At 52.4% G+C, this 21564-nt stretch overlaps 8 protein-coding genes and 1 non-coding gene across 9 annotated transcripts in view; 6 read left to right on the top strand and 3 right to left on the bottom strand.

Moving 5' to 3' along the window:
- Positions 1-339, top strand: part of CTHT_0071040 (uncharacterized protein) — a gene marked incomplete at both ends in the record, with an annotated part of 4068 nt that extends 3729 nt beyond the window's left edge. Inside the window, one exon of the mRNA XM_006697313.1 lies at positions 197-339. Coding sequence (XP_006697376.1) covers positions 197-339 — 143 coding nt within the window. The remainder of the gene's footprint in view (positions 1-196) is intronic.
- Positions 340-1607: 1268 nt separating this feature from the next.
- CTHT_0071030 (uncharacterized protein) lies at positions 1608-2717 on the top strand (the record flags this gene model as incomplete). Its single annotated transcript, XM_006697312.1, has 4 exons — positions 1608-1894; positions 1961-2207; positions 2303-2454; positions 2564-2717. 4 exons carry the CDS (start codon positions 1608-1610, stop codon positions 2715-2717), a joined length of 840 nt encoding a protein of 279 aa, XP_006697375.1.
- A 1225-nt stretch (positions 2718-3942) lies between these two features.
- Positions 3943-5625, bottom strand: CTHT_0071020 (uncharacterized protein; the record flags this gene model as incomplete). The annotated part of the gene is made up of 7 exons (XM_006697311.1): positions 3943-4150; positions 4240-4496; positions 4559-5062; positions 5127-5143; positions 5237-5357; positions 5420-5429; positions 5582-5625. The coding sequence occupies 7 exons, from the start codon at positions 5623-5625 to the stop codon at positions 3943-3945; spliced, it is 1161 nt and encodes a 386-aa protein (XP_006697374.1).
- Positions 5626-7935: 2310 nt separating this feature from the next.
- On the top strand, positions 7936-8873 carry CTHT_0071010 (uncharacterized protein; the record flags this gene model as incomplete). Its single annotated transcript, XM_006697310.1, has 2 exons — positions 7936-8071; positions 8131-8873. The coding sequence occupies 2 exons, from the start codon at positions 7936-7938 to the stop codon at positions 8871-8873; spliced, it is 879 nt and encodes a 292-aa protein (XP_006697373.1).
- Positions 8874-9433: 560 nt separating this feature from the next.
- CTHT_0071000 (uncharacterized protein) lies at positions 9434-10999 on the bottom strand (the record flags this gene model as incomplete). The annotated part of the gene is made up of 2 exons (XM_006697309.1): positions 9434-10304; positions 10368-10999. 2 exons carry the CDS (start codon positions 10997-10999, stop codon positions 9434-9436), a joined length of 1503 nt encoding a protein of 500 aa, XP_006697372.1.
- A 560-nt stretch (positions 11000-11559) lies between these two features.
- Positions 11560-11661, bottom strand: CTHT_0070990. The gene is made up of 2 exons: positions 11625-11661; positions 11560-11595 (listed from the first exon to the last, which is right to left on the bottom strand). It is a non-coding gene; the product is annotated as a tRNA-Val (tRNA).
- A 1031-nt stretch (positions 11662-12692) lies between these two features.
- On the top strand, positions 12693-13746 carry CTHT_0070980 (uncharacterized protein; the record flags this gene model as incomplete). The annotated part of the gene is made up of 4 exons (XM_006697308.1): positions 12693-13059; positions 13280-13368; positions 13419-13480; positions 13710-13746. The coding sequence occupies 4 exons, from the start codon at positions 12693-12695 to the stop codon at positions 13744-13746; spliced, it is 555 nt and encodes a 184-aa protein (XP_006697371.1).
- Positions 13747-14911: 1165 nt separating this feature from the next.
- On the top strand, positions 14912-17037 carry CTHT_0070970 (uncharacterized protein; the record flags this gene model as incomplete). The annotated part of the gene is made up of 3 exons (XM_006697307.1): positions 14912-14945; positions 15050-15138; positions 15199-17037. The coding sequence occupies 3 exons, from the start codon at positions 14912-14914 to the stop codon at positions 17035-17037; spliced, it is 1962 nt and encodes a 653-aa protein (XP_006697370.1).
- Positions 17038-18261: 1224 nt separating this feature from the next.
- CTHT_0070960 (uncharacterized protein) lies at positions 18262-20028 on the top strand (the record flags this gene model as incomplete). The annotated part of the gene is made up of 1 exon (XM_006697306.1): positions 18262-20028. The coding sequence occupies one exon, from the start codon at positions 18262-18264 to the stop codon at positions 20026-20028; it is 1767 nt and encodes a 588-aa protein (XP_006697369.1).
- Between the last annotated feature and the right edge of the window lie 1536 nt (positions 20029-21564).

The following is a 21564-nucleotide window of genomic DNA, read 5'->3' as shown; positions in this document are numbered from 1 at the left end:
CTNTCTTCTTCTTCTTCTTCTCTGCCTATGGACTGGTTGTGGGATTGAGGATGAAAGAAGAGGCCTGTGGAAAGATGGTTGGGGGTTACTATGGGCCTCTCTGGGAAGGACTGAGGGACATGAGTCCTCGCACAGGCTCATTTGCGTGGAGTGAGTCTACATATGATAAGCATGCCTGTTTGCGACCAAAGGACAGTGGAGGAGATGCATCGGAAGGTCAACAGTCGAACAATGGAGGATGGGTACTCTAGCTACGAGGAGCTGCTATTTATCCAAGCGTGCAGGGATATATGGTACTGCGTACGAATCTATCTTATGGAGGCCTGCCGACCGACCTAACTTGCCAGCTACCAACTATACGAGTATAGATCCATTGCTGCTTAAGATGCAGCCTGCTACCAAACTAAATTCATCCATTCTCTTTCCCATCGGCCCTACTTGTAAAATTCATGATCTGCCCACCGACTCTCGCCGTCATCCCGCTCGAGGCTCTGTCGCTGAGCCTTGGGGCGTCCTATCCGGGCGGTGGTCTGATCGTATGTCCCCCCCACCCCCACCACGCTACCCATGCTTTTTAAGTCTTGACCTTACCCATGACAGACCACCTTGGACGTCATTCCTCCGTGTACGGAGCTCCAACGACATGTGCCAGTGGGTTATGTTACGTTACCTACCCCAGAGTTTGGACTTCTCCAGTTTTGGCCAAGCCTTTTGTTGTGGATACGGATTTGTAGCATAGGGAAAATTGTGCACTAATAAGAGGAATTGTGGTCAAGGATCATCAGATCATATAACGCCTTCCCTACCTGACTTGCCAGCTCCCGTCCTTTATCTCGTTAGACACATACGTCCGAATGTTGGTCGGGTTTGGCGACCTCATGCGTTTTGGTATATCCCAACCGTCCCAGATCGAAAAGCTACCTACATTAGTTCCCCCGAGACAGGCGCCGCTCGCCGCGACGGCGTTATTACCTAGTAAGTATACCCGTTTGAAGCCAAGTCTCGTGCCATGGATGAGGGTGGGTGTTTTTCTTTTTTGCCGTGAGGCGGTTCGCGCAGTCATGCCACCGCCGTCTGATGGGTAAGTCCGACGGGATTGCCATGTGGAAATGAGAATGGGTAATGACTATGCTGCGGTTGGGTAAGATCGATTTTGTACGGGATGAGTGACGGGCACTTTGAGGGGGCTAGATGGGGGAAGGTATATAAGAAAGTTCGCTGTCGCGTGGTCGATATCTACCTGTCTAGTGCCTTTACTTCATCTGCTATCATATTTGTCTTACGCTCACTCCCTGCCAGCTGCTTCCTCGTGCTGTATGTTCGCAGTTCCAGTTGAAGGCCTGAGAAGGGCGCACTATGCTTACAGAGTAAACAGATTATCAGGAGCACTGTGAACATTCCCAATTGACGTCGATCTCCAGGAGAACGACTCCCGACCGGCGATAATATATATATATATATAAAAAAGAATTCCTAGGAACCCATTCCCATAACCTAACCGACTAGATCACATAGACGACCATAAACCTGCACCTGAACATCCGCCAACTGCTCTCTTCGCAACATTCACACATCGTAGGCCTCATCTAACCAAAGCCTCTGACAAAATGCTTTACACTTCTCAACCCGACACGATCTGGATCCCCACCACCGCCGTCGACCCCCTGGGCTTCGGCAAAGTAGCCATCGTGACCGGCTGCGCGTCCGGCATCGGTCTGGCCGTCACCCAGCTGCTGCTTGCCCACCAGTTCCAAGTCTTTGGCCTTGACAAGACCCAGTTTGATTACAACCTTCTGCGGGAGGCCGACCATGGGCGGTTTCATTTCCACAGGTGTGATCTAACGGAGAGCGGGGCGCCGGAGGAGAGTGTTAGGATTTGTAGGGCTACTTTTGGGTATGTCTCCGCATTTCGGAATGCTGTTCGTTCAAGAGGGAGAGGGTTGCTGATGATAGAGTACAGAGAGCGCATCGACGTCCTCGTCAACGTCGCCGGCGTGATGGATAACTTCAGCTCGGCGGACTGCGTGAGTGACGAGATCTGGGAGCGGGTGTTGGCCGTCAACCTGACTGCGCCGGTCAAGATGATGCGGGCCGTGCTGCCCTGGATGAAGGAACGTCGAGAGGGTGTCATTATCAACGTTGCTTCGACGGCAGCGACGAGTGGTGCTGTGGCCGGTGTGGCGTATACGGCTAGTAAGCATGGTTTGGTACGTCCCCTGATATCAATCTAGGTTCTCGACTGGATGAGAGTCAAAGGGGTTGAATAGGCGACAAGGAGAAGTTTGCTGACACGAGTGTGTAGGTTGGTGCTACAAAAAATGTTGCCTGGCGTTTCCGCAACGAAGGCATCCGCTGCAACGCCGTGCTGCCGGGAGCCATTGACTCGGGTATTGGCAATGCGATTGCGTCAGGACATAATGATATGTGGGATTCGGAGGCGTATAAGCAGGTTGAGTACGTTTCCCTTTTCCTTTTGTCTCTGTGCCTCTAAGCCCTCTTTTCTCTTGGAGTAATCCTTTTTGCTTTTTTTTTTTAAATGAGTAAAAGCTGACGACATGATTAGGCCATTCCACGCCCTCCAAACCCGCCCCTCCGATTCAGCGCCGCCCATCACACCCCTCGAGGTCGCCCGGACGATTGTCTTTCTTGTAAGCGACCAGGCTAGGACAATCAGCGGCGCCTTGTTGCCTGTTGACAAGGCTTGGGGTGTTGTTTAAGCTGTTGCAGTTAGCGCTTAACGGATTTCTTGTTGGATGTAATGAGGTTGCGGCTCTTTTTGTAGTTTTTTTTTTTTTTCCCTCTGGGTATGGTTTCGGTTGGTTCTAGATGGCACTAGATGTGTCATAATTTAGAGTTTCGCTTTCTAAATGTATATTTTGAGGGACAATCGACTATGTTATCTCAAATAGACTGTCCACCGTGATATGAGATCGAGATGAAGATGCTCGAAACGTTATCTAGCTGGACCAACACTTAACTTGCAGTTCAATGTCTCTTGTCATGTCTCTCTTGATCATTTTAGCTCCATTCCACATAGTGTTTTCCAAATTTCACATGCACTTCATCACTTCGTTTCTTCGAGATCCTCACTCCAAAAGTCCCCTTCCCTTTCCTCCCTCCCTGCATCCAGCCGGGGGGGGGGACACAGTATCGAGCTCCTCAGCTTGGAGAGCGACCTAACGCTCAATTTCCATGGAGATAAATTTTGACGCTCTCTTGGTCAGTTTAGCCGCACTAAATTGCTAAATTCGGATAACTAGCCTGTTGTTTCTGCCTCTGGACGACATCAACTCCGGTGTCGTTCTGAAAACAGCCCCTACGACTTATCGATAAGCTTCCCTATTCAGCCCCACTATGACGTATGCAGTACCCCCACACGGCGGCGGTTGCTGGCCCCACGACTACAGTGCAACGGTGGGGTGATCATGATGTGCTTCTGGAGCTGGCACGGAGTAATGGGAAATTGGGAATTACGAATTGAGTTTCGAAAAGGGAACGAGATTGTGAATATCTCGTGGGCCCTTACTCCGAAGAGGGTGGCAGCGCCACGAGATCAAGCACGGGGGCAGAAGCAGCGAGGGAGAGATGTTGCCCCTGAACGGGGCGGGCCCCATACCCTACATAGGTTGAGGCAAGGCAGCGGAAATACTCAATCGGTGCGTAGATATGTCCCCTCAACGACGACGTGAATCCGCCGTCACTAAAAGTCGTATTGAGTAATCCCCAAACTGTCAGCCTACCAGCAGATCTCGAGGTTCAAAGATCTCTAATCTTCCCATCAACGGATTTAACCCCCTCCCCTCTTTTCTAGAGTAGGAGGTCGTCAGCATAGATACCCCCCCCCTTCCTTAGGAGGGCTTGGACTTATCTCCTAAGCCGTAATCCCAAATCTCCTTCCCCAGCGGCGAAGCCAACACGCCCGCGACCACAGTGGCAGGGATGTCATCCCTCCTTCTCACTGCCTGCCTCATCATCATTGTCATCATCGATCTTCAGTACGTGGAACCGGTTAAGCGCCGAAACCTGCTGTGCCTTCTTTTGCCCCATAGCATACTCGCGGATATTTTGACGGGGCTTAAACCACTCCGGAGCGGGGAAGGGCTGGGCACACTCGTCGGGGGCGAATACGATTTTGTGATGTTTGTATCTTCTATGTACACACATCGTCAGTCTATCTGTTTCTTATCCAAAAAAAAAAAACCTAGCGAGGGTTGTGAAGGAGTGAAGAGTAAAACGTACAGCCGACTCATCATGCACTGCCAAGCATAAATAGCATTATGCACCGAGTTAAGGCTGATGTAGCAATTACCGTCCAAGAACTCAACCTTGATCACGGCCAAATTGTGGATATGCTCCAAGTCCTCGCAGATTTGTGCTTCGGTGTGCTTGGCTGGGTCGAAGTTGTACAGAACCAGGTTGCGTGTGGCACCGCGGGTGATCTTGTCTGCCACATGACGAGGCAGAATAAACTGTCTATCTGCCCAGCGGATGTCGACCTATTCCTGTCAATACTCCTCCCAAGATTTCTCCGAACCATAGTAGCCATAATGAGACATACCCTCTTATTTCGAACGTACAAATCCCACCTTCTGACACTCTTCCAGAACCCCCTTGCATCCTCCTCCCTCAAGAACGAAACCGTCGCAGCCCGCTGTTCACTCCGCAAAAATACGTCCAACAGCATGCCGCCCCGCACGGCAGCCGTGATATCCGCATAGGTGGTGCCCTCAGCCAGGTTTTGAAGCACGATGGAGCGCTGACAGTTGCGGGGGTAGTACTGGGCATGTTGCCGCTGGTTTCCGTTAGCGTTGCCGTTGGCTCCGTTGGCGCCTGGCGGAGGGGACTCGACGCCTTCGCCGTCGCCGGCGTCAGAATCGTCTTCGGCGATAGCGGCCCAAATTGAGCGGGTAGTTTGGTAGCCGTTGTGGAAGGGGTAATAATCTCCGCTGTTCGAGGGCTGGGATGGGGAGAGAGGAGCGCCGCCTCCGGTGTCAGCTGGTGAGTAAGCCGGGGCAGAAGATGGGTGTCCAGCTTGGATAGCTTCATCATCTTGACTGAGGAACTATAAACTTAGTTAGCCGAGCACGAATAAACAGGATTTTTTTTAAAAAAAACGTTAAGCATACATCAATCGTTTCCTCGCCTACATTACGACGAAGGAGGTTACGTCTAAGATTGGCTGGGACAAAATAAGCAGGTGCGACAGGTCACGAATCACTGTGTTTAAAATAATTACCATATTGTCTGGCCAGAGACATGAGCGTGTCATATTCGACCCGCGAAATGACCACTGACGAGGAAGAGAGGATGCCGCTTTTAGTATCATTACCATTCGCGTAAGCCACGGATTCAATGTTCTAGAAGGGTCAGATTATGATTAACTGCTTGTTTTTCTAAGTTTCTGTCACAATGGGCCTACATGACGGGTTCTGTGATGGGTCGGATATCAGTCAGCATTTAATTCTAGATCATAGAAATGAAGGGCGAATGAGTTGGTGAGAGACACGTCTCCGATCTTTGTCTTGTCTTGCAGTTGGTGACACCTCTCACACAATGCATTTACCATTCGGTCGAGGCTCACCTTTTCAGGAGAAGATTAAGATAATCATGGCCAGCTGGGACCATTGCGGTGTTGGATGCCATGATGCTTAGTGGGATAATGAGATAATGGTGTGTAAATTATTTTTTTTGGAGAAAAAAAAAGGACAAAGTGGAGGAGGAGAAAAGAACAACTCTGCTGCAAGAAAAATAAAATACTTGGTCAAGGACGACTGCAGCATTGCCTGATGCGCCCACGAACTGCCCAAAGCAAGGTAGCAGGGTGCTTCCAATGGAGATAGAGAAAAGGCAGATAACGGTTGGCCAACGAGGTATCACTGCCTCGAGGCGAGGATCGTTGCGGCTGAGGCAGTCAGTGGTAAGTGGTCAGTGAGTGTGAGTGCCAGTGTGGTGCTGGCTTTGGCTAAGGAGTCTGTAAGCGCTTCAGGGTTGAGCGTTGGAGTGCCCTCCGCCTATCAACTTGATCCTCAACGGCGGTCCAGCGGCGATTGAATTTGGTGGTGTGATTGGTTTGTTGTGCTCTCGGTATGCACGAGCCACAGGCAAAAGCTTCAGATGTTCATCCAAAGTGCAGACAACTAACAGAGATTAAATGGGAATCATGGATTTATGGAGAATGGGATTCAGCTTGGATATTTGTGATATAGATATCTTAGAAAGTTTTGGCAGACTATGGTTTACCTATCCAGTGTTCCAGTGTTAAAACTCACTATCAAAGGCAGCACAGTGACATTGGCTGTCGTGAGCCATCGGGTTAGGAAATGAAGGCACATCTGGAGTGTCATTCGGGGCGCATCAGCAAGCGCCACTGCTAGTCAGCCAACAGTCTCAAAGCAGCATTTGACTTGTGACTGAACTAATGAACCTATTACGTGGATTTGAATTCACAACTTGCGATGGCGACATGGCCTGACGGCACCAATACCGATGAGTTAAGCCATCGACCACCTTCTACGAGGTGTCGATGTTTGACAGATTTCCATGGTTCTTTGATCGCTTGTCGGTCCAAGATTAAGTGCCGCCAGGCTATATATACTGTGTATACGAGGGCATGCAGATGCCGTCGGACGACGATGGCGGAGTGCCGCAAGGTTTCACTGATCGGATCCAGCCACATGCTGATCACTGTTGCATATGTGTTATCGGCCTTGATGGAACATTCTTCTTTCATCCTACGATTGATAGAAGTGGGAATTCGGTCTAGGGCTTATCACATTGTCGTCTGCCAAGCAGCTGAAACGTATGGCAATCCGTCGTGGATTTGATGCCAAAATCCAGAAGGATGGGACTGGCTTCTTATTATGCAGGCTCATGGCACCAGGTCACAAGATCAAAGCACAACGGTCGTGTTGCATCCTGCCATCGCAGGACACAGCCGGCTAAAAATACAAGCGCAGAGGTGGCGTGAGCCTGTTCTCTACCACAACACAACAACTGAAAGTTGCATAACAGCATGACAGTGACACAGACACCCCGTTCAACACGAACATGTGTGAGCATGCTTTAGTCAAGCCAAAGCCAAGATCAGGACCCGAGGTTCAGGTCAGCAGGGTTCTTTCTGCCCGTTCGCTGGGGAAATCGCGTGCATGCGTGCCGTGGTTGGCTAGCTGGCCAGCCCGGTTCCACTCTTCCGCCAAGAGCCACAAAGGGGCCAAGACTGGGCTTCTTGGCAAAGCCCAGCTGAGCCAGCCACCATCATTGGTCAGCTAGGCTCCAGGGGTAGCGCTCTTCGCCGTGGTTGGTCAGCTCTAGCTGGGGCTGGACCCGCTGGATCGACAAGCTGGGTGTCGATGTGGATGCTCTCTCCTCTGTTCCCCTGTTGCTGTTGCTTGGGTGGATCTGCTGGCTGGCCCCGGCATTTTCTTGCTTTGTATTGTTCGACGACCGGCAAACTGGCATTCCAGCCGTTTCCCGAACACCACGCATACACCACACCCATCACATCATCCCCCATCCTGTCCTGATATTTTTGTATACTCTTTTTGTTAACACACTGTCGGGTGTCCCTCGCTTTTCCCATAACATCTCTGGGCAACCAGCACGCTCGCTCTCCCACACTCGCTTTTCTCACGATCCCCTGTCGTTGAATCCTCTTTCAAGACGCCATCTCGCGCCGGCTTTGATTTGAGGCCCGGGCCAATAAATCCCAATTTTAGGAGCGACCCATCCACCCGTCCTCACGTTTCGAGCAGCAGGCAACAGACGCCGTGACACCTGCTTCGCCCGACACCACCTGTTCCGCAACGAAGGCCATTTCTCCGACGTCGAACAAACTTTTTTCTTAGGGAGCATCATCCCGTAACCCCTTTATCCGTCTCCCGTTCCCCCCCCCCCCTCCTTTTTCGCAGCGCCGCCCGACCCGGCGGACTGGTCATCATGAAGGCACATTTTACCCTCGGCCAGCTGGCCGTCGTCCTACTATCGCTGAGTCACGCCGCCAACGCGCTGAGCTGGCCACGATGGCTTCCGGATATTGACACTCTGATCGTGCGGCAGGAAGATGACTCGAAAGGTAGGTATCCTCTCTTTCCAGCAATTTTTCTAAGTCCTACTAACACTCTCCAGAGTCAGAAACCTCCCCCACGCCAACCGCCAAACCGACTTCCGCCAAAGACGACCCCGATGACACCGAAGACAAGCCCACAACCTCCCGCAACCCCTTCGAGCCCATCACCACGAACCTCAACACCGGCGGCTTAACCAAATCGGCCACCGCAACCGGCAAGGTGACCGGCAACACTACAACCACCCGTCCCCCGCGCAAAACCCAATTCAATCCCATGGACCCAGCCGGCTCCGTGGTAATGCTGACTCCGGCACCGACCGAAGCCTTCCCGCTCTACAAGATCGGCGACTACATCACCTGGGGTTGGAACTACACCAACCTGCAAGCCACGCCCACCGCAATCGACCTCTACGTCAAGTGCTCCAAGGTCCCCCAGCCCTGGACCCTTACGCAAAACATGACCTGGGCTACCAAGGGCGAATATACCTGGGACACGAAGGCCTTCCAGACGGAGCATGTCGAGAACCCACTTCTGACCGAGCAGTACACGCTGGTGATTGCGGATGCAGAGACCGGGCCGAGCGCTACGCCTGAGGCTGGGTATCTCGCGCCGTTTAGTGGATTCCATTTCGGACTGTACAAGCCAATGGATTATCAAGATAGCGCGGACGGGTGGACGTGTGCTTCGTGCAGCGGGGCGAGGAGAGCGACGGGGGTGGATGTGAAGGGCTTGGGGATGGCACTGGGGATGTGTGTGGTGACGGTGGTGAGCTTTACGTGGTTTGTTGTTGGTATTGGGATGTTTTAAAGAGTGAGAACGATGATAGCGAGCAGCGGACAATTGGGTAATTAATTTTTTTGAGTAAGTACAGGGGGAAAAAAAAGGGAAGTTGTTGATGGTTGAAGGAAGGCTGGATTCTGGTTATTTTTTTTTTGTTTTCTTACTCATCATTACTATTGTCATGGTCATATCATCTAATGCAGCGCAAGCACCAGTGCAAAGCAAAAGGGTTAGTTCAAGATATTTGACAGACAGACAGGACAGCATCTTATCAGGAAGAGAAGATGGAGTGGAAGGGGGTAATGGCTGTATGTAGTAAGTGTCGTGAGTCATGACAACCGCATCGGTGGTATATATATCGGTAGCTTTAATGGAGCATCATTAGGTAGATTAGTCTATGGTCTTTTTGATTACATGTCCAGGTTTTGTATGAAGTTCATCAGGCTCTCACCGATCCCCGACCTTTCGGATGACATACTTCCCATATATCTCTCCTGCCCACTTCATTGAAATCAACTCAGGTCATTCTCACCTTCATGACGTATATATATATACCCGTTCCAACCACTCTCCAAGCATACCTACCTTTATACCATCCGCAACGAAAAACCCCCACCCCTCTCCTCTTTGTCTCTGCCAGCAAATATCCCACTCCAATCCACACTCCCGAAGTCCAGTCCCCCTTCTGCCATCCCCTGCCCCCTGCCCGGCGCATTCGGCGTCTCCCTCCTCCTCCTCCTCTCCTGACCCGCCTTGCTCGGAAACGTAGGGAACATCGCCTCGCTCTTAGGCTTCGGATCCTGCTTGAAAAACTCATGCTGTAGCACCTCTTCTGCTGTCGGCCGTTTCGCCGGGTCGAGGGACAATAACGAGGCTAGAAGCGACGCGCCGGCTGTCGTGAGGAGGGGGAACTTGGCCCGGATCAGGGAGAAGGTAGTTTGCCCCTTGGGAGCGGGCGGGAGACGTAAGTGGCGGGCGTGGGGGAGGCGGCGGAAGGAGGGCCAGGATTCGTCTGTCGGCAGGCCGCAGAGGGAGAAGATTTGGGTTAGTTGGTCGACTTCGTTGCGGCCTTGGAGAAGGGGCTCGCGGGTGAGCAGCTCGCCGAATATGCAGCCTACGCTCCAGAGGTCGATTTCACGACCGTATTTTGGGGTGCCGAGCAAGAGTTCGGGGGCGCGGTACCAGAGAGTGACGACGAGGGTTGTGAGGTTTTGGGGTGGGGGATCGCCGACGTAGCGGGCCATGCCGAAGTCGGCTATTTTAAGGAGACCGCGGTTGGAGAGGAGGAGGTTGGAGGTTTTGAGGTCGCGGTGGAGAATGTGGTGGGCGTGGAGGTAAGAGACGCCCGAGGCGAGTTGCAGGAGGAGGGTCTTGATTTCGGAGGTAAGGAAGGGGGACGGCATGGAGTCGAGGATGGATTTGAGATCGTGTTCGAGGAATTCTAGGACGAGGAAGACGCTGTTTCTTTGTCAGCATGGTCCATCTGGAGAGGAAAAAAAAAAAAGACTTGGAGGGACTTACCTATCCAACCCCTCCCCAACCACCACCTCCAACAACTTCACCACATTCCTATGCTCACAATCCTTTAAAATCTGAATCTCCCTCAACCCTGTGACCGGAAACCCACTCCGATCATTGGCATCTATCTTGAGCCTCTTCAGCGCGACCACCTTGCCCGTCGCGCTCTCTTTCGCGCGCGCCACCCACCCGTACGCGCCCTCTTCGATGTCGTTCAGCTTCTCGTAGTGCTCTACACTTCGGCTGCGCCCGAAGGGCGGGGCTTCGAAGCGGAGGAGTTTACGGTCATCGTTCGTTACCGCGACGGTTACGCCTCCTCGTGCTATTACCGGCGCTGTTGTTGCCGTTGCTGTGCTTTCGCGCTCGGGTGAGAGCCGCCTCCTCTTCGCAGGCGGGCCATTGGCATCATCTTCTTCTGTCGAGTGGTGTTTCTCTTCTAGCTGCTGCGATTGCGATTGCGACTGCGATTGTTGCTGTGGCTGTCGTGCAGCTTGCTGTTGTTGCTGCTCAGCAAGCTTGCGCGCCTTCTCAGCGGCCTTCTGGCGCTTCTTTTCCTCCTTTTCGCGCTTGCGCTGGGCTTCCAGGGCGGCGTCTTCTTCGTCGTCGGCCCATCGCGATTTGGGGCGAGCAGACATTTTGGCGGTCGGAAGATCAATTGGGGACAAGTCGACGGGAAGTGCAGTGTGTGGTGGGAAGATGGTGTTATGTGATGGAGCTTCAAGGGTAACGGTGAAAGTTGGGGCTGCTGCTTGGCTTGGTGGGCTGCGGGTTTGTTTGGAGATTTCCCAGTTGGTCAATGCGCCATGCAACGCAGCGATGTCGAGACTTGTGATGAAAGGTGTAAATTTTTAAATGTTGATTCTATCCTATCTTTTCAGCCGGAGGATTTTTAGTTTGTTGAAAGTCGAGGATATGGGACGAAGGTGAAGATCACGAGCTTTTGACATTCCACCTTACCCTAACCCTGCTACCTAAGCAACTTCTAACCCTAACCCCTCTCTGAACTCTGAGATCCTGACGATGATCCGAGAGCTCTCCTTGTCGGGAAAGACAAATCCTCGAGAACACAGCCAAAGACTGCAGGTCCACTAAGCTCTCTCCCGATCTGCTTCACCGTCAAACTTCCAAAAAGTTCAGCCTTGCTCTTGCAGCACGCTCATCGCATGCAAAATGAAGATGCAAAAAGCTAAGATCTTGACCGACCCAGGGATCGAACCTGGCACCTTCTCGGAGGCAAGAGCCTTCTTGATCCACATAAGCTGTGAACGAGACGTGATAACCACTACACCAGTCGGCCAACTGATGAGAGCTCCGGGCATATCGCGAGCCTAAGGTGGGCGAGGCATTGTAACGGGAGAGTTGCCTGTCACACGATAGTGTTCATCTAATGGGAGTTGGTTTGATGACCATGATGAGGAGTACATAGGGAAACTAGGTATTAGAAAAACTATGGGATCAAGTGGCAGATGCGGGATATATCACTCAGGGTAGACGGGCCGCTGGAGAGACTGATAATGCCACAGTAGCAGTTAGCATTGACAGCTTGGATGAGGAGGTTTCTGGCCATGCTTGCTGACGTGTGCCTAGAGCGGGAATATAATGGGATATCGAACCGGGGTCGAGAGTGTTTCCTGATATCATAAAGTGCCGAGAAATGTTCCTCCCAGAACACTTGAGCTTAAGGTCGGAAACTAGAGAGAGTGTTTTCTCTCCCAAGTGGCAGCGGCATCACTCTGACTTGCTCGACGCTCTTGCGGTCATTTCAATAGCAAGTGCCGCTTTGATACGAAAGAGGGACAAAGATGTCAGTTACATCAAGGAACTTGTGCTGTATTACAAACTAGCTTATTGATGTACGTTGCTATGCCGAAATTTACTTCTCACAACAGCAAAGAGTCTCTTCGAAGCAGTACAAGAACTACGCTTACTTTCGAAAGCAGAAGGTCGATTGGGGCATTAAATACTGTAAACACCTGAAATTTGTCACGAAGGTTTCAGACGATATTGAAACCTACCCAGAGAAAGTCAACATTAGCTTAAATTGTCTTGAACAGTGGCAACGTAAGCAAACCGTACTTGTCGTTGAACCAAGATAACTTTGTCCTTCCTTCTTTTGCTGAATTGGCACCGATTACGCACGGTGAAAGTCTATCCCTCCCGGTTCCGAAGCCTTAGCCACATTGAACTGACATATAAATCCCTCTTGGTTCTCATTAAGTCATTCTTCCTCATAAAGTCGACATCTCCGCGAAGTCACTGGACTAAGTTCGGCCCAAAATAGACAATTAGTGCTGCTCAACACAGCTGGCCAACTTTCACGAAATAAACATGCGCCCCACTTCTCTTCCCATTTTCCTCCTCCTCTCATCCCCTATCACCCCAGCACTCTCCCTCCCTTCTTTACCAACAACCCTAACCACCAACATCGCCATATCCCTCGCCCGAATCCATAGCATCCCCATCCCTCCTTCCCTCCTCGAGGCTTCAGCCCTCAACATCGACGTATGGGGCCCGATCCCAGACGACGCTGTTCGCGTCCCGCTTCCCAACAGCACTGACCTATATGGCTTCCTTTCTGAGCCGGGGACCAGGGCAAATGTATGGGCTAGGGCGCAGGGCGAGCTGGATAAGTTTGAGGAGGAATTGAGGAGGTGGGAATTCATCGGGGGGTTGGAGAGGAGGCAGCGGGGGATTGGTGAGTAGCAATGGTAGGGATAGGTTTGGAGGGGAAGGTTAACGTTGGGACAGCTAGAATCGGGGTTGGGTTATGGGAAGGGAAACGCTGTACGTAAATTCCCCGCCCTCCCCTGCCCTGTCCTATTCAGTGATCGCTTCAATGCATTCTCAACCAGCAGACCTCTAACCTAGGTAACCGGATGGGGCGAGATGCCCATAATCCTCGAGTTAACAAACAGGCAATGGCAAAAACTTCTACATCCCCAACTTGCAGTACGACATATATTACGCCCCGCCCCTGGGCTCAGGGGACTACGCTGCGATAGCTGTCCGTGGCCGTGACATCGAGAATCCACATGAGCTGCTGGAGTTCTACAGAACCGAAGGGAGCAGGGCGTGTGGCCCGCTCGCGGCGCGCCCGAGGAAAAGGCCTTTGAAAGGTAAGCAGTGCCACTTTTCGAAATTTTATAGGATATGCGGTATCAGTGTGAGCTTGTTTGCTGATGTGGTTGGATTATCATCTTGGCCGTAATAGCTGGCTGCTACGACTTAGCCAACTTGGGGGGTGACCCCGTTGCTCACTGCTTTAGGATTTGGTGGCATTGAAACAGCCTGGATAAGTGTGTTTGGGGTAGGAGGCATACTTGACATGCTTATCATTGTTGCCAGGTTTGTGGGAGAGGTTGTGCGAGAGAGTGGTGCTTAGAGAAATCACGGGTTTCCTAGCAGACACTTGATAAGGGCCTGCCTGGTGTTTGCACTTTGCATCGAGCTCGGACTGGGTATTTGTACGAGATCCCATACTCACATCTTCGCATACCTGGCATCTTGAAGTGTCTATACGTGGAAAGGCCGTTGCAATACCACAAGGACTGCTTTCCTCCAAGCTAATGTGGTTCCTGGGACCTTGAGATATTATCTTGTTTGGTCACGAATGCAACCCATATTCTGTGATTAAAGACATCAGCGTGCTAGAATATGGGGGAAAGGATCTCTCAATGTTGTCTATCGTCGACGAAAAGTGTATTGAAGTTAAACTCCCAGGAAGCCTGATGCGTAAATCCCCTTGCGGCGCCCCTGAGATGACAGCCTCAGGAAGCACCGGATGCAAGGAACAAATGTAATGCAATAAACAATTCGCAACGAAGCAGGGAATGCACACACGCAATAAATCGGAGACCCGCATCCCAGGGTCCACTGTCTCAGTGCTTGAAGAGGCTTACCTCTCCTTGCTCATCTTATCAATTGCAAACTTTCTTCTTGCTGCACGGGAGCGCATCAAAACGGACAGTGATTGAGGGGCAACCTCCTTCCACATCCCGCAGCGTCTCGCCAGATGAAAGGCTGTGTGAGTGCACAAAGCAAGCATGCAAGCGCACACGAACATCCCAAGCATCGGGGAACCAATGCGATCGCCTGCAGGCAATGGCGGGGCACTCTGCAGTCAGGAAGAACTTGGCCAATCAGATTCCCTAAAGTGAACAAGGGGATCTGGTGAAGCTTTGCCTGGTACGCCAAGGTAACGGGACCCAGCGCCGGCCCAGCAAGCGCAGCAACCCCAGCGAGCCCCCAGGGGAGCCCCAGAACAGCAAGGTGGGCCCACTCATCAGCACTCCAGAGAGACTCCAGCGGGAGCCTGGACCACTTCCTAAGGAGAAGGATCAAACGAACGACCGACTTTCCGTCTTTGATTTTATGACTCGAGAGAGAGGGTCCCTTAATTATTGAGTGCAGTTTACAGCCTTTTATTTTATTTATTTTTTTTTTTACAACCTGCATTTTTCAAGCGTTTCACTCTTCACCTCTTCTTTCCAACTCTCCCAGACAGGATTCCCCAACTACCAGCCGCGCACCTATAGCTATCAGCCGCCATGTCCGGCCGCTTTGTGCGCGCGTCGAAATATCGTGCGTGGCATTTGCCCCTTTCTTCTCCCTTTCCTGTAATGCTCATCGCCAGTGTCATCGCCTGACTGACACCCTCTCTCTCTCTCTTTCTCGCGCGCGCGCAGGACACGTCTTTGGCAAGCCCACCAAGAAGGAGTTTTGCTATGACAACCTCCACATCAGCCGCAATGCCTGGGACACGAACCTGGTGAAGGTGCGTCTCCCCCTCTCTGGGAAGGTGTAGAACAGAACAGAGCTGATGGGCTTTGTCTAGGTCAACCCCGAGTACCTCTCGGTCAACTGGGAGTCGGCAGGTGGCGGCGCCTTCGCCGTCATCCCCCTCAACGAGCGCGGCAAGCTGCCCGACCAAATACCCCTCTTCCGCGGCCACACTGCCCCCGTGCTGGACACGGACTGGAACCCCTTCAACGACCACATCATCGCCTCAGCATCTGAGGACACTAAGGTCTTCATTTGGGAAGTGCCAAAGGGTTTTACTCTCTACACCGATGCCGAGGAGATCCCCGATGTCGCTCCCGTCGCCAAACTTTCGGGCCATTCCCGCAAGGTCGGCCATGTCCTGTTCAACCCCGCCGCTGAGAACATCCTGGCCTCGTCGTCGGGCGATTTCACCCTCAAGATCTGGGACATCAGCACCGGCCAGGCCCCGTTGACCCTGCGCCATCCGGACATCGTGCAGTCGCTGTCATGGAGCGCCAACGGCGCCATGCTGGTGACTACCTGCCGCGACAAGAAGCTGCGCGTGTGGGATGTGCGAACCGAGAAGCCCGTTCATGAAGCCCCTGGCCACGAGGGTGCCAAGAACAGTCGTGCTGTATGGATGGGCGAGCACAACCGTATTGCGACTACTGGTTTCTCGCGCATGAGCGAGCGCCAGATCGGCTTGTGGGAGCCCGGTCGCAAGGACCCCATTGGCGGGTTTGTGTCGCTCGACTCTATCTCTGGTGTCTGTATGCCCTTCTGGGATGACGGCTCCAACTGCCTGTACTTGGCCGGCAAGGGCGACGGCAACATTCGCTACTTCGAGTACGAGAATGACAAGTTCGAGTTCTTGTCCGAGTATAAGTCAGCCGATCCCCAGCGTGGTATCGGCTTCCTACCCCGCCGTGGCGTCAACGTCCACGAGAACGAAGTCATGCGCGCTTACAAGACCGTCAACGATACCTACATCGAGCCCATTTCGTTTACTGTGCCCCGTCGCGCCGAGACCTTCCAGGCTGATATCTACCCTCCTGCTGTTGGTCTTCGCCCGGCTGTGTCGGCCAAGGAGTGGTTCGATGGCAAGACCGCCATCCCGCCAAAGATCGATTTCGAGGCCATCTATGAGGGCCGTGGTGTGGTCGAGGTATCCGGCGCGACTCCCTCGTCCGTGCCGGTGCCAGCTCCTAAAGAGCCCGAGCCTGCCCCGAAGACGGAGCCCGAGCCGGCCCCGGCCCCGGCCCCAGCCCCAGCCAAGGAGGAACCCAAGAAGGAGGAGCCTGCCCCTCGATCTCGCCCAGTCAGCCTGGCTGACCAGAAATCCGCCCTCGCCTCAATGGCCGCCAAGTACAAGGACGCTGAGTCCGACAACAGCGATGCCGAGACTTCCAGCTTCGAAGAGATCCCCAAGCCCCCTCCCCAGCGCTCCAGCATGATCGCTTCCTCTGCCCGCTCCAGCATCATCTCCCCGACCCCGACCGCCACCCGTTCCAGACCCGAGTCCCTCGCCACAGGCGTTCCTCCTTCCGTCCGCAACTCCCGCTCTTCCGCTCCCACCGCAGCCTCCTCGCCGACTCGTTCCCCGCAATCTATTACTCCTCCGCTGTCTGCTCGCCCAGGCAACGGCAGGACTTCTGGCCGGGCGTCCCCCACGTCCTTTAGCAGCGCCGTCGAGGCCGCCCTGCAGCAGATCAAGCAGGTGTTGGAGCAGCAGGCCAAGGTGATTAGCGACCAAAGCGAGCGGATTACGGTGCAGACGCAGATCATTACACGGTTGGCAAGCGAAGTGGAGACGTTGAAGAAGAAGGTTGCGGGGGCAGAGGGGTTGGCGGAGCAAAGCGCAAGTGAGAGGATTCGGCAGTTGGAGTTGGAGTTGGAGGAAGCTAGGTCTTGACCTGCTGGAGCATGAATCTGAATAAGGAGGATGTGTGATGAATGTAATGCGAGGGCGGGAGGTGTGTCATGATGGTGTTCCGTGTGTCGATGTTATGTGGAGGGTCTACTACAACTATACAAATACCTGCTGTTGTTACTGGTTGGGAGGGAGGGATTTGTTCTTGCGATGTTTTCTTTTTGTTTCCACACTGTCGATATATAACTAGGGATACATGGTATTAATTGAGATGAAGAGTGGGATGCCTCCTGCTCCTGCTCTGTTGAGCGACCTGAGCTATATATAGTTTCTGTCTTAGCTGGATGATGTGTGACGTGTCTACTGCTCTGCTGAGGACCCTTGAAGGACTGGCCGTCTATCCAGGCAGTTATTATTCGGGTAGTGGATGATCCTGATGCCAGCATACCAGCGTCATTTCATATCTAACTGCGTTGGGGAGAAACTGAAAGCTCTTCGTCCTCTCACTCGCGAGACCTGCCCTTTGCAGACTTCAGCTGATCAAACCAGCTTGATCCGGCCTGCTCTTCTTGACAAGACCCAATGCGGGGATAGGACGGGACAAGCTTGCAGGGAATACATTAGTGCACGCACATCTTCAGTGTAGTATTCCCCCATCCCCCCTCCCCCCTCCCCTCCCCCGCACGATCTACAACTCGATGGCTGTCGTTGTGGGATATGATGCAAATTGGTGGCTGAGGTAGCGTCATTTCTTTTCTCACCGGTTACTGCAACGTCAATCACATTCAAGACCACGGGCTATATATAGAACTGTAAGCGTATTTACTGACTGGCAAAGGATACAAATGGCTGTTCTTCCCAGTGTATATCACAATTGATGGATACATATATCCATGACTTTGACTGCAGGCTGGAGTCACTATTTATTCCAGGAAAGGACGCCCTGCTTCAATATTGTGAATGGAGTCTAGGTAGATCGAATTTTTCAGACATCTTTTAGGCTTTAGGTAAGCGAGCTTTTATTTTTCCTCACCACGGCTGAAGTCCATATATGGGTGCTCTTTATCGAAGGGCCATTTCTCCTCATGGGATATCAGCTACGAGGGGTCAAAGTTTGACTGGTGTTCTTTGCGTCTCAAGGCTTCACTCCATTGGCTAATTGATGGGACAAACAAAAAAAAAAAACAAAAATAAAAGCACGAGCCACCATCATTATCTATATATAGATGCTCTCTCTCACCAGATCTCCAAGCCCGGAGCGATATCATGTCTACCAGCGCATCTGCCTTAATTGTCCCTTCTACGGGCGTCTACAGCCAGCCAGCAAAATCCCCGAATGGCGACCCCCATGGACCATCCGCATCCAGTCTTCCTCTCCCGGAACTATCTTCACTCCCTTCAAACTGGCATCTGAGCCGCCAGGAGCAAGATAGAATCCTGAAGGAAGTTGTAATCCCAGCCGAGCTTCCCTCTTCTAACTTTCCTCTCGAGAGAGGGGATGCCGCCTCAAAGGTAGCTTTCTTTCTGTTGGGCCAGACGGGGGCAGGGAAGACCAGGCTTTCGAAGAGGATATTGAAAGCGCTGGAGAGACATGCTGGGATCAGAGCCCTCGAAGAGGCTTCCTATCTTGCCGACGGCAATGGTGTGAAAAGGGGGACAGCATCCGAGTCAGAAGCCAATGACGATCAACCCCAACTCCAACCTGGAGACCAGCCTGCGTCAAAAGAGAAAGTCCTACATCTAGTCGCCGACGGGTTCAAACACCACCATCCTAATTATTCACACTGCTTACAACAATACGGTTCCCGTCTGGCAGCTCAATTAGCCACGCGGGCAGCGGCAGAGTGGTTATACGGCGTATGCGCTGAGGCCGCTAGACGCGGGGTTGGAAGGGTTGTTGTAGAGGCGGCTTGTAGACATCATGGTTCTTCAAAGCCCAGGACGGAGGTGAAGGGAGAGGGGGAGGGGAATGGGGCAGGATACGCTGAGGCAAAAAGAGATGAGGAAGAGCCTGACCCTGCCACTGTTCCAGCGTTGTTGAAGTTGTTTCACAAGGCCGGATATGAGCTGAAGATCATGGTTCTGGCCGTTCCAGCGCCGCTGAGCAGACTGGGTACAATGGTGCGGTATTACAAGAGATTAGAAGAAGGATACGGCGGCGGAGGTGACTATTTGGTGGGAAGTCGGCATTATGGGGACACGGCCAGGGGAGAGGTTCAGGGCCAGGGTCAGATCCAGGAGGGAGTCTTCGAACAAGTGGCAAGAGGAGTGGGGGGAACGCTGAGGCTTACGCCCAAACCAGTCCACGACGCTTCGTACCTGGGGGTTAGGAAGGCGGTGGAGTGGATAGGGGATGTGCTGCTGAACGGGTCGGGGTCCGATGAGACAGACGGGACGAGAGAACATCTACCGGAAGGGGGGAAGTCCAAAGACGAGAAGAACCTGACAGCAGATAGCTCGTGGGGAAATGTCCAGGAGGGCAATGATGGCTTCAGAGAAAGGACCAACGAGGGGGCAGGCAACAGTGCTCCTTCCAATGCCCACACTGGACCTGAAAGAAAGACGAATAACCACCACCCTCAGGGGCATCGAACCCCCAAGGCAAAGGTCCGACTGCTGATCCTCCGTCGTAAAGGGGAAGTAGTTTACGACTCTTCCTTAAAGCCCTCAGCACAGCACACCACCAGGCAAACACTTCTCCAGGGACAGTCCGTCAGCAACAGCATCTCCAGCACGACGGTAACCTTTAGCCCAAACTCGAATCAAGGTTGGAGCCCCGTCGAAGCTCTCAATCGAGCACGAGGCATCTTGACACCTCAAGAGAGACACCTCGCTCTGGAAGATATATCCTTTCTTTGCGCGATGGCGCACGCAAACCCATCTACGAAGATCAACCTGGTTGAATTAGATGAGATCAAGAGGGAACTATGTCAATTGGGGACATACAACCCCGAAGAGGGCTCTCATTCGGGGCTTCGAGGAGCTGAGAGGGTGATAGATCTCGAGGGGGCTGTTTCTAGTGTTGGGCTGTGAGAGGCTTGAAAGGGACTATCTTTTTTTACAGAGCTTGTTCATGAGACGAGGAGCTCATGATGCTTTGGCTTCTGCAATCGTCCTCTTGATTGACACCTTCCCTTCTGGTGTAATGAGGCACCTGGCCGTCTAATGAACTCATATATATATATATATATATATACGGAGTGCCTCGAGCCTCGCTCGCCATTCTTTGCCTTACCAAGGACCAATGCCAACCTTATTGTGGGCTATCACTCGGCTGAATTGGCCTGCGTCTACTATTATGAAAGCCTTTTAGGACATCCAATTTCTTCTCTTCTCAGAAGAGACCCCGTTCATAGGCTTTAACCCCACGTGGCAAGAATGTCTGCCTATCTACCCGCTCGCTCGCCTCTTCTTGACTACCCCGCCATCCCATACGGAGCTTCACCCTTCCGAGCAATGCCTAGTCTAGGTAACAGTGAACCTAGGTACTCATCCAGATGAACATGCATGCATACATACGTGGATATATTCAAGGAAATTATCACCTTCCATCCATTGAGCCGCACGGGTGCTTCCACGACACACTGAAGAGCTTCCATGCATATTTCGGCTGGAATTTTGATGGGGCACCTACTGATTAGAACATGTGGTTGGGGCACGCTGCTGTGGAAATTGGCCAATCTGGATGAGGTATGGTTGATTCAAGAACTTATTGGGCTTCGGTCGGATGACCTTGGTGGTTGCCTGAATGAAGAGAGGGGAAGGGAAGATAAGGGAGGGGGCTGAGTATCTGGTTTCTGATGCCCCTGGCGCTCTAGTTTCGATGCTGGCTTGACGATGACAGACAGGCATATGGTATCCGGAACTGGTACTAGGTACTCGAAAGCTATCTTCCGAGATACAGTTCTTCACCTACCTGCCTCTAAAGGAAATGTCTACGTAGCCCTACACGTAGATGCTGGAAACGCGAGAACTAGAGAGTGACAAAGACTTGTCTTCATGCTGTTGTTGTCTTGCAGTTGTGACTAGCCAATCGCATCCCAGTCTTACAGCGCAATTGATCACATCCACTACTTCTCGGAAAATCTTATTGTTCTGCATGTTTTTCTGTCTGCAGGTTGACTTGTCGACAAAGTTTACATAGCTTTGATGATGTGCTGCCTGCACAGGCTTACCAGGTGGACGTTTATCAAGTTCTTCACAAACAAAGAACGAATCCAGCATTGGGCTGGTTGGTTGGAGGGATTGAACTCCATTTCCAAACTGTTAACTCCCTTCTTCAAGGTACCCACCCCCCCCCTTCTCTCTCTCTCTCTCTCTCTCTCTCTCTCTCTCTCTCTCTCTCTCTCTCTCTTTACCAGGTACTCTTGTTGGCCATGTGCGGCTCCCAGGGCAGAACCATGGATCACGGCTGGACGGGACCGAGTTTCCAGCGGAGAGGGGAGAGGATTCTGCGATATTGATGTATCAATGAACCGAATCGACGAAAATGGCAACGGGCTGGCGGCGAACTCGGCGATATTAGAGATGTTGACGATGCTGCTGGTTGGAGCTGCGGTGGTCGCACAA

The sequence above is a fragment of the Thermochaetoides thermophila genome (genome assembly GCF_000221225.1).
Source record: "Thermochaetoides thermophila DSM 1495 unplaced genomic scaffold scf7180000011822, whole genome shotgun sequence".
NCBI lineage: Eukaryota > Fungi > Ascomycota > Sordariomycetes > Sordariales > Chaetomiaceae > Thermochaetoides > Thermochaetoides thermophila.
This window is presented reverse-complemented; position numbering and strand designations above follow the sequence as displayed.